The following is a 12,267-nucleotide window of genomic DNA, read 5'->3' as shown; positions in this document are numbered from 1 at the left end:
TAGTGTTTACTTTGAAAGAGGTTTATCTTTTCTGGCATTCTTCCCATGGACTCTCCTCGGTTATTTTCCTGGAGTTTATGATTAGTTGTCTTGGCTTGCTTCAGAACTCTTGTCAATGAGGTTTGTTTTGGTTTTCTTTTTGCCTCATTATTTACTTTTGTGACTTTAAACTGTGCCTAATAAAACAGTGAAGTTAAGTTGAAGGCCTTACCAGACTTTAATGTATGTTTTGGGTTTGGGGTTATTTTGAGAGACTACGGGTCATCACATGAACCTTGGAACCAGCAAAGTTATATGACAGGTTTCTTGTGAGTTGTTATAGGCAGAACTCATTCATATGTAGGACTTTCTAATTCTGTGCAATAAAATTACTCATTACACTTCCTAATAAAGATTTGATTTGATAATTAACTTTTGCATAACTTCTTGAGAAAGAAAGAATTGGAAGAGAAGGGATTTTGTCAAAATTGGTGGTAAATGACGGATTCCTCAAGTCAGAATCGAAAAGAGGAATTAAAATGTGTCAAATATTTCAGGGAACAGAATACTGTAAAGAAGAACACAGATTGTCCCAGAGTATCGGTGCCTCTCATATTTCCTTTCTGCCTGTTTTTCTACAGACAGAAAAAGTAAAATGTACACCAGATTTCTCTTTCTACAACCAACTTTTTCTTTCTTCTTTTTTGGCATTTTTTTAATAGACACAGTTTCAAGGCTGATGGTGAAAGATTTCCCATTAGGTGTGATGAAGAGTTAATTCACGCATTTCAAAGAGACAAAATTGCATTCCTGAGGACATTCTAGACAATAATTTCCCCCACCTAGCACCAATTATCCCACTGCTGACATGTCCTATTCTGAAGTGCCCTGTGGATTTTCTCCCTTTCACTTTTTGATTGATGCTATTCTTGTTGCTGCATCAAAATGCAGAAAAAACAACAGCCATCAAATAATGCAAGAGATCCTGTTTGAATTGCCCAAATATACATGTCTTTGATTTTTCAAGTGGATAGTCATTTAGTTTATTCAAGGAGTGGCAGTAAATAATGAAATGATTACGTGGACACACACACACAAACACACACACACACACACGTATTGGCATGGGAGGCAGAATAAATTGATTTTCCTTGAAAACACATTAGTAAGAATCTCTTAGCACAAATTCATTTTATGTATTTGAATTGAGTGTGACTAGTATAGAGAAAAGAAGGACTAAGGGTGACATGATAGTACTGCAATATCTAAGGGACTGCCACAAAGAAGAGGGAATCAAGCTATTCTCCAAAGCACCTGAAGACAGGACAAGAAACAATGGATGGGAACTAATCAAGGAGAGATTCCACCTAGAACTAAGGAGAAATTTCCTGACAAAACAATTAATCAGTGGAACAACTTGCCTCCAGAAGTTGTGGGTGCTTCATCACTGGAAATTTTTAAGAAGAGACTGGATAGCCACTTGTCTGAAATGATGTAGGGTCTCCTGCTTGATCGGGGGTTGGATTAGACCTCCAAGGTCCCTTCCAACTATATTATTCTGTATTTTAAGCTACATCTCTTAAAGCTAGTCCCAGAATCAAAATGCAGAGGATGTTGATCACACTGATAAAATATTTCCCACATGGTCAAGAGCTTCCTCCATTGTCTAATATAGGTAACAAGAAAGGAACAAGACAAGTCTGAGAATGAACAGATCAAATAGTTCTCTGTCTGCCCACATCAGATTTTGACTCCTGGACAAGTCCCTGAAGTTTTCTCAGTAAGGTTTTCTGAAGTGGTTTGCCATTGCCTGCTTCTCATCCAAGAAGCTTCTTCAAAGAAAAACCAGAAAGTCCAGTTGCCTCGTGAAAAAGGACCTTTGGGACTTCCTGTATGAAAGTTGGCTTTGCCCAATTAAGGAGAGTTCTATTGTAATGGTATGTAGGAATGACCTTGTTTGGGAGTCAAGAGAAAGAGCAGTAATCTAGACAACTTGGCAAAGGGATTTTAGCCCGTAGAAGAAAAAGGAGTATGGGAAATATCTCAAAGAAGACTCTCTCTAGTTTGTCAAGAAAAAAGGGGAGAACTTTCAGACTTGCAAAATTCAGTTATTTTAACCTTACAATAAATATGTTAGCACTCATGGTTTGTGCTTCATATCTGCACTACCTCAAAGGCCTGGTACCTGTAGTAGCTGTAACTTATTTCTTCTTACCCACTAATTTTATAAGGATTCCTAAGCACAATATATATGCCCATTAATTTTCCAGGCATTCACATATTCTACTTTCAATGTCTTTTGTCCAATAAAGACCATGTATCTTTTTAAGTTATCTAAATACTGTAATATTGCCTATAGAATCTGTATTGAGATTGCTGCTTAGCATTAATATTAGCTCATGGTGTTTAGCGATTACAGTATGCCAATAATGAACTACGCCGCCTACGGTTAGACTTAAGCGTAGCACACAAAATTATCTGCTAAAATGTCCTATCAGTCAATGACTACTTCAACTTCAACCACAACAATACAAGAGCACACAACAGATACAAACTCAATATAAACCTCTTCAAACTTGATTGCAGAAAGTACGGCTTCAGCAACAGAGTGGTCAATGCCAGGAATGCACCACCTGACTCTGTTGTTACATCCTCAAACCCCCACTCCTTTAACCTCAAACTATCCACTATTGCCCTCATCCCATTCCTAAGAGGTCTGTAAGGGGCGTGCATCAGTGCACCATCATGCCTACCATCCCTGTCCTATTATCCCCATTTATTTGTACCTATTTCCTATATTCTTATTCATGTTTATACTTATATCTATTATCTTGTAAGAGATTGACAAATCAAATAAATGAATGAATGAATACAAATTTTTCCTGGAATATTTTTGATTTTAGACTGCAATAATAAAGAAACTTGAATTTAGACTGAGGATCATATTGATTATATAATCATTATATTGATTTTTAAAAATCTGGAAGAAGGCAAATACAATCCTAATTTTGCAATGTCGACAGGTCAATTTGAAAAAAAAAAATTGCTTTGGTCTGGAGTCAACGGCTGAGATCAACTTTTCAGATGCTCAGCCCCGCTCCACCCCTCCCCATCCATTTAACCAAACTTCAAACTATCCATTTTGCCTCTGCTCAGATGCGGTTACACCAGAGACTGGAAAAAAGACTGATGTAATTCTGTATTTGGATATTGCCACATGTCTTCAGTGCTGATCTTGATGTAATCAATGCAAAAAGTTGCCAGGAGAACAACTGCAGATCAGATCGTTTTTATAAAGGCTACTGTGATCATTTTTCTGGCAGTGAAGTTCTCTTCCTGCAAGCATCTGTCACTTCACACAGGGGGAGAACAAGTGAATGATGCTGTCACCAAGGCCCTTTTGACAGAAATGTTTCTAATAATCTCAGTAACATAAAAAATATCACTCTGGAGAGGAGAAAGGAAGATGGCACATGACCAGAGCTGTGACTGTCACATCTGTCTTTGTGAGTGAACTGTCCTTGTTTCTCCATGCAAAGCAAAATGGATATGATTAGCGATTAGAACTGTATGCACTACACAGACTAACCCAGCATACGGAAGAGAAACTCTGGTGTATTTTAAAGGTTTTCCAATCACAAACAAAGCCACCACTAATCACAGTGCCTGCCTGTTGCCTCTCTGCCATGAATCTCTGCACTACTTCCCTGAGAGTGATGGACTCGCTCCAAATTCAAGGATGGAACAGGAATAATCTTATTCAGTGCTGGTTGAATCTCCTTACAGTTCAGAGCATGCTTGTGTTAAAAATGTACAGCAGTGCCAAAGAAGGACTAATCTAAAACAATGGATTATTTTTTTATTTCTGTACTCTTAAAGAAAAATGTTGCTTATAGGAAGCTTGCTTTCTTGTTTACTTACTTATGGGGCCTCACTTGAAAATGTTTTACATGGTGGGCTGCAAGAACAACAAATTATACAACAAACATCCCAGCTACAGGCCTCACATATTATGCAACATATGCAAGCATTCCTTTAGAATACATAATTGTATGGACTGGACTGCTAAAGCATTGTGTGATTATGCTTGAAGTTATGACATTAGACATTCACTTCTGATTGGATATGTCTCAAGCTATTGCTGTAAGTTAAACCAATCAGCTAAAAGGTCATGATTTTAAAAGAAAGAATATGAGAAAAGGGTAGAATATTATTCGTCCCCATCTGGTGTGGGGGAGGAAGTCATGGATGCTTCTTCTAATCTGAACTGAATTCTTTGATTAAGCTCCCTCCCCAATGAGATCCTTGTTATTTTTCTCCTCCAATCCCAAGGCTAGTTTTCTATTATTATGTGCTATTATTCTATTTGGTATTCCATGTCAAGCTTTTGGTTCCCATTTTTATAGTTCTCCACCAATCTGATCTATTGATCTGCTTAGGGCAGTAATACCATCAACCAAGATACTGAGTGGAGATTGTAAAAAATGAAGTCTTCTCTGAGTTGAAATCAAGGGATAGAGACTTAATCAATGCATTTCTTGTAGTTGTGTTGCGATAATACGGAAGTGATTTGTCCTTAACTCTTTCTGAATTTTTACTGTAGCCTGCAGCTTTGACACCCCCTGGAAGTTTGCCATCCAAGTTCTAACCAATAACTCCAATTTTCTTATCCAAGATCAAACAAGGTTGGATAGATTTTGCCACTTGAACTATGGTAAATGAATAATTATTTGTTCATCTATAGAAGCCACCAGAGATGGGCTTCAAAAATTTTAGCAATGGGTTTTCTGCCAGGTTGCTGGGTGGGTGTGGCCATGGTGGGCATGGCCTAGTCAGCCTTCTGCACCATGGTGGGAGGGCGGTGTTTTTGCCCTCCCCAGGCACCGGAGGCTTTCCTTGAGCCTCTGGTAGGGCGAAAACAGCCACCCCGGGCTCCAGAGGCTCTCTGGAAGCCAGAAATGGGCCTGTTTCTGGGCTTCCCAAACTTCTGGGAGGCCTGTTTTTCACCCTCCTGGAGCCTCTGTGTGCACCCTGAACACACACATTCACCTGTATTCAAAATGGACTATGTGGGGACTCCTGGGAGGAGCAGGGTGAGGTGGGCAGGGACAGCCAGGATTAGGATTTGGGGATTCTCCAAACTGCACAGAATCTTACCTAAAGGATCTCCCAAAACTGTGCAAACCACCAGGAGCCCACCCCTGGAAACCACCCATCTCCATCATAGAGTGACTCTGGGCAGTGCACAAGGATTAGAAAGAGCATTATGAAACCACAACCATTTGACCACTTTGTATCAGTGTTCAGTTTGAAGGCCATTCTTGGGGTCCCCCCCCCCCATTCTTATTCCAAAATGGAGGATATTTGCTGTATAAGCCCTCCCTTTTCTCCCCCTGGGATTTCTCCTGAAACAATAAAATGTAATTAAATCATCATTCGGATTATAGTGACCCTTTTCCAAGAGCCCAGTAATATTCTGTGTGCGGTAATATTTTGCAAAAAGTGCCACCTGTGTGGATTTCAGATACCATCTTCAACTTCAGTTTTGCATCGAAAAGTAGTCTAATTATGTATTACACCAAGCTATTCAAAGTGCTTTGCATTACCCCAGCAGTCTTCGTAGAAAAGCGTATTATGATTAGATCAGAATTAATACCTGCATGTTACAACAAGAGAAAGGAATGTATGATTGAGAGATACCAACTGGGTTCAGACATCATATTAATGGCATTTCATCTCCCTTTCTCTTCCTGATATTATTCTTCTCTCCCTGTCCATTTACCACACTATTGCAGATTGTTCCTAGCAGGACTCTTGCAATGAGTTTCTGATATCAGGTGACTATCTGTATAAATGAGAGCAAAAGCCATGGATCCCAAGGCTGAAGGTTGTCCTCTACTGACCTATATCTATTTTTTCTAGATAATATCAAGAAGCCATTTCAGGAATAAATGTTGGGAATTATTTTCCTTCAGTATTAATCTACTCTATAGAGATTTATCTGTAGACTTGAATAAGAGGAGGCAGAGGTAAAATGATTGCCCAGCCTAGGAAAAGCAAAATGCCTAGGAAGAAGACTCAGAATATTGAGGCCTTGATCCCATTGTCCTCAAAAAGTGAATATTTTGGATAGTCTTTCAAGGTTCCACAGACTCTGCAAACAAGAGACTCAGTGATGGCTATTTCTCAACATTTGCAAGGAGAAGGAGATTTTGAGTTAAGTCTTCAGTCATAGCAACTGACTGGAAAAGTCGTCCAATTTTCTTAGCAAGATTTCAGGAGAGGTTTATTTATTGTCTTCTTCCTAGGGCTGAGAGAGAAGAATTAGCCCAAGGTCATCCAGCTGGCTTTGTGCTTAAGGTGGGACTAGAACTCAGAGTCCTGTTTAATAGCCTGGTGCCTTAAACTACACCAATGACTGACCTACATCAAATAGGTAAAGCCATCTTCTTTCTTTGATATAGGATGCAGAAAAATCAACATAGCCTGGAGTAGAAGACATGCTTCCCCTCACTGGAAACTTCAAGAAATGGAAATATTTGAAATGTTAAGATGTTGATGCAACTTCAGTTAAAATGGTGGATTTAAAAATGTTTTGGAGCACACACACTTACAATTGTTATGGCTTCTCTACACATTTCTCCCATCAAGAATTTCATGTACATGAGTAAAGTGAGAGATTCTGCAAATGTTCAGCAAAGCTGGGTTGTTGTTGGGGGTTGGGGTTGGGGGAGGACTATAAGTGGGATTATTTGGGCCCTATAATACTAGCTATAACCTTCAGAATACACCTTCAAGAAATGTTATGGAATAACAATAGATTTGTGGTGCCAAGTAGATTTTGGAACAATTAAAATTCAGGAACATAAATTCAATGACAGATTTGTAGCTGTTCAGAGCACTATGGAATTGAATTCACTCTATTTCCCATCCAGGGAAAATGAAATGGGGAGAACCCCATTCCATCATCTACAACCAGGTTCCAATTAAGAACTTAATTGTACTTCCATAATTTAATTGCACCAGTCAGCAGTGATTTAACCATGAATAGTAACAGCCTTCTTAATGCTATTATGGCAGTAATCAAACTCTATATGCTTGCATCTGTTTACAGACCTGCTATGATAGAAACAACTATTCATGATAAAAGAAACTGGAAGTAACAAGAATCACAGGTTCTTTTAAAAGATCACATTATTTGAAAGACTGTCTTTTTCAGTTACATCTACCTTACTAGAGAAGGAAGGCAGGATAGGTTGTTGTGACTCGGAGGTTTGAACCTGCTCTGTCAGAAGACATAGGCTCAAGTGATAAGGAAGATCTGGCATTAAGGTTTGAGCCTGCCTTGTTGAGTGACATAGATGGGAGTCAGGAGGAAGAGGAGGACTTGGCTCTAAAATTTGAGCCTGCTTTGCTGGAAGTTTCGGAGTCGTCTTCCTCTCCAGAATCTTCCCCCCTGATTGTGCCTCAGGTGTCAGCAGATAATCAGGAGAGCGTGCTGGGGTCATTGGCTGAAGATCAAGCCGAGAAATGCTGGTCTGATGCAAGGCAAAGATGCAGGCAGAAACGTGACATACAATGTAAAAAGAAAAGAGACTGACACGCCCCTCAGGGAATATAAGGAGGCGTGTTAGCTCTGACTTCCTGTTCGGGTCAACTTGTTTATTCATGATAGCATCTTGGACAAACTCTTTCCGTGCGGCATTCGCTTCTTGATTTACGGTCTTGTTTGTTATCGGACTTGGCAGGCAGCTTCTGGAAGACTGTCAAGGATTCCTCCAGTCAAAGAAATTTAACTCTATTGTTCCTGGTCCTGTCTGTTTGTTTGTATTCCTTTGAAAACTTGGACTCTCACCTTGTGGTCACAGGTGAGATAGAACAGTAGGTTATGGATCATTTATCTTAAGGGGGTCCATCTAGTTGGACCAAGAAGAAAGGTCATCTCTATGGTGACTCCACCCCCATGGAAGTAAGAAATGTCCCCCACCTTGGTACACTTTTGAAAGGCCCTGAAGACATGGTTTTGCCGATGAACCTAGGAACCTCAGGGTGATACAGGATCCATCAAGTGGATTGTTTGATTGTTGCTGCCAGTGAGATGAGGGCTTATTGGGTTTCATACTTAGAGTTTTACTTCTGTTAGCAGTTGGGTGGCCATATAAATTATCTTAATAATTTATATCATGAAAGGGCCAAAGATGGTAACCTAACTGGCTAGGTTGCTAGATAGCTCAAAAAGAAGAGAACCACTGAGAAAAGTGGTTCTCCTCCCACCCATCCCCCACTCCATAAAACATAACATGGGAGATTAACTATGCCCCTGAAGAAAAAAAAGGAGGGGAGGAAATCAAGCACATTTAAATAGACTGGTTCCTTCCAACCCTACTATTCTATGTTCTGTGTATCTCAGATCATTATCCTATTTAGCCAAGTGTTTTCATTCAATAAAATTTTGTTTAGTGTTCATTTCTAGAAAGCTGAAGGCGAAGAAATGCCTCTTATCCATTCAAAGGCTGAAAAAACAAGAGTGAGCTCACTTTTCAGAGGAGTTTCCTCCTTGTTCCTCTGTGTGAGTCACAGTTCAGTGGCTGTAGAAAGATCTGGATGAGTGGCTTACGGAGAGATGATTAGAAAGTCTTCACTGAAGTGGGATGATCTTACAAAATTCTGAAATGGGATCCATGGTAGAAATGTTCACCCCAGTAAAGACTGGAAACAATCAATGAGAACATTTCCCATTGTTTCAAACAACTTCTGTATGCTTGAAGTGATTAATCATGTAAGACATTGAAGAGAAAAGAGAAAACCCACTTAAGAGTAAGGATTTCCAAAAAGAATGCAAAGAATATAATGAGGAAAATTCTTTTCCATTGTTAATATACATTGCAGGTATGATCTATGTGCCTCTATTCTTCATCATTCAGCCCTCACACAAACACACCAATCCTACAATCTGGCTATGGAGATTTTCAGTCATCCAAGTCATGATTGTCCCAAAAGTGCTTCTTCAAAAGCCAACTGAACTTTCTTTTTCCTTGAAGACATTTCACTTCTCATCCAAACAGCTTCTTCAGAACTGAAGAACTTCTTGAAAAAGTTCCTTTGAGATAATCCTACAATCCTTTGTTGCATGTTTAGCAAAGCATGCTTGGGGAATTTTAGTTTGGAGGATTGCTGGGAAATTGCAAAACTACTCTCCTGAAACTGAGATGCTTCAGATATTTGGGGACTAGAATCTCCAGAGTGGCCATGCTAGCTGAGAATGTTATGTTGTTGGTCGCAACATATCACCCATCATTTTGGAAAGCCGTAAAACATGGTGTGCAATACAATGAAGTAAGTAGTATTAATAGGCAGAAGTATATGGAATGACTAATTAGCAGGAGGCTCAAATGTCACACAGAAAAAGGAATATCAGACACTTACTTGTAATAACAGATATCATAACCCACTCGAATCCAGTGAGGTCTCCCCTGTAGAGCTTCCTTCACTGAATACATGACTGGTTGCATACCTACACAAAAAATGGAGTTTGGGAGGGGAGGAGAAGAGATATGATTTCCACTGTAGTGGAATGGGAATAGCCATTTTACATATGGCATGTTTAGGAATGAAGACAGAAATAATATTTTTTAAGATCACAAGGACTTTCTGTACCACCTTCAACTGCTGACAATCTGAACTGTTCTGCAAGTTCAAAGCAAAACCTTTTTGTGCCAATCCTAGACTGTATGACCTTGATTGGCTTGACCTCCTCTGATGTCATGAAAAATGTTTCCAGATGCCTCCAAATGGTTTTCCATTTGGTGGAAATGAAAAACAGTTGTGTAAGTACATTTTGATGGCTGATCTGATGTTTGATTAATTCTGTGAATCACTTGTTCAACCTGTACAACTAGAATTGCTCCAGTGCTATATATGAAACTACAAGTCCTCCAAGTTCTTTCATATTATTTCTGTTTTCAACTTTCTTTGAACCCAAGCCTTCATTTCTCTGCTTGATATATGTCAGAGTGTACATTATTGGAGTCTGTGCTGTAGCCCCAAATTGCTTTGATTTTATAAAACTGCCATCCCCAGTTCTTGCTTCTGTTCATCAAGAAAGCCTCATGAGAGGACAACTGCCTTGCACAAGACTTCCAATCATACAGAAGAACATTTGGCTGAACTAAACCTCAAGTGCTTTTCACATTTCAGGTTTCAGAAGTCAGTTAGGTGTCCAGAGCACACATCTGCTTCTGTATCTCTCCCATCTTTCCAATTACGTAATTTTGGACGTGGAGCTTCCTACCTTTAGGATCTGATGGAAGAAAGGGTGATAATAATTCTCACAGAGAATTTTCACTGCTTTCCCCAAATTGCAAGATCCAGGAAACCATAATTTAAAAAATGGATGAGTTTGAAAACAAGCTCAGGTTGTAATTTATGCAGGTTACATTATTAAAGAAAGTATTGAGAATTCCACTGCAATAAAATTGGTATAATGTGATTTCACAGTTCCATTGCATTATCTTTCAGGAGGTTCATTCCTAGCAGTTAAAACCAAGTTTCCAAATGACAAAACCTTTAACCTCCCTTTCTATGCCTCCCCTGTTGCTGATATTGGAGACATGTGAGGATTTGAGTCTTCTGACTTCTTTTGCCTTCAAGTCATAGTTAACTTCTATTTTATCCATGGTCATGTCCCTCAAGTTTTCTTTGAAATATTTTCAGAAACAGTTGACCCTTGCCTTCTTCTTTCTAGGACTGAGAGAGAAAGTGATTGGCCCAAGATCACCCAGCCCGATGCAGAACTAGAACTCATGGTCTCCCAGTTTCTAGCCTAGACCCTTTAACCATTACACTAAACTGATTATTTTTTCATTCTCTTACATTTCTTATATTGGATAACAGCATAATAATAAATAATAAGTAAATGCCTTCTGAGCCACCCATTGGTGTCTTCCATCCTTATTCACAACTACTGATTTACTCCAACTTTACATTCCCCCCACTTTAGCTAACTTCCAGTTTCCTGCCCTCATTTGTCTTATGGCCAGAGAAAGAAAACATATAGTTTTCAATTTATTCTATCAAAGAAGGGGATTTTTGTTGCTGAATTTTAATTTATCACTTAGTTTTATCACTTTATCACTTTAATTTACCTGCCCAAGGAAGGAAGTGGTTGGAATTCCATGTAGCTAGACACCAGTATGGAAACTATCTCAGTACACAATAAGAAAGGTGAAATAAAAGAGCTCTGGAGGATCCATGTTTTAAAGGCTCTTTCATTTGACTTTCCCAGGAGAGGGTAACCACAGACAAATGCTCAACTCCTTCCTCAATATGACAACTCTTACCATAATTAAACTGGCTGTTTGGCTTGTCACAGTTGATGATGTTGAAGCGATAAGGAATGGCAGACTTCATGGCACTGACCTCAAAGTAGAACCATTGATGGTATTGGGCACAGTTGATATCAGGGTTGAGGATCAAATCATATTCATACCTGGGTTCACAAAGCACAACAACAGAGTCTGAAACATCCACAAGATACAAAATACTTGGCAGAATCCATGGAATATTAACCCACATATTAAAGTCATGGTACATAGCTAGGCAAGGAGAACAGGAGAAATGAAGAGACCTGGTCATCTGGCATGCACTGGGAACTAGTTGTACCATAGGACTGTGAAATATGTTTATATAAGCTGATTATTTAGCATTAGACCTAAGATATATGGTGGCTTGGCTCAATGGTTGGAACGTAAGAGTAGGTCAACACCTGTACCTGCCAAACATCTGTCTGTCTCCTGAAACAGTACTTTGAGAATGAGAATGATCAATTTGGTAACCTAGTAATTTCTTCCTTGGGTCATTTCTGTCTTCTGAAAATAATTTTTCTTCATAACCATGCTGTGAAGATATTCCCCTATTAAATATGATGGAATTCCAAAAACTTAAACATTAAGGCCCATATTTTCCCTGCTAGATAATACTGTCAAGCATATGTTTGCCTTCTATTATGGTCTTCCCCAAATGGCCTGGAACACCTCAGATACTCTGCTGGGATTATTTGCAATACTTACTCCCGCACTTGAATGGCTTTGCGGAGGTTCCCAGATTCAAATTTGGAAAAGAATTGTAAGCCATTTTGTTGATCTGAATGCAAAGAACTGAAACAAAAGGCAACACAATTAGTGCAAAGCTGACTGAGAAATAGCTAGACCTATTAACCACTAAAGAAATTAGCAGAAAGCACTGAGACTCACAGAAATAGAGGTAGTTCATAATGATTAGGTTCCCCAT

General features: G+C 39.2%; 1 protein-coding gene across 2 annotated transcripts in view; it reads right to left on the bottom strand.

The window, feature by feature from the left end:
* The window catches only part of AGBL1 (AGBL carboxypeptidase 1), a 508,769-nt gene that overhangs the window by 362,010 nt on the left and 134,492 nt on the right, over nt 1-12,267 (bottom strand). For both annotated transcript variants that reach the window (XM_087941340.1, XM_087941342.1), the window contains exons 13-15: nt 12,048-12,134; nt 11,319-11,467; nt 9,406-9,493 (exon numbers count right to left, since the gene is read on the bottom strand). In XM_087941340.1, the coding sequence (XP_087797466.1) occupies nt 9,406-9,493; nt 11,319-11,467; nt 12,048-12,134 (324 nt within the window). The remainder of the gene's footprint in view (nt 1-9,405; nt 9,494-11,318; nt 11,468-12,047; nt 12,135-12,267) is intronic.

This window comes from Pseudonaja textilis, chromosome 13 (genome assembly GCF_049901715.1).
Source record: "Pseudonaja textilis isolate UNSWEBS1 chromosome 13, rPseTex1.2, whole genome shotgun sequence".
NCBI lineage: Eukaryota > Metazoa > Chordata > Lepidosauria > Squamata > Elapidae > Pseudonaja > Pseudonaja textilis.
This window is presented reverse-complemented; position numbering and strand designations above follow the sequence as displayed.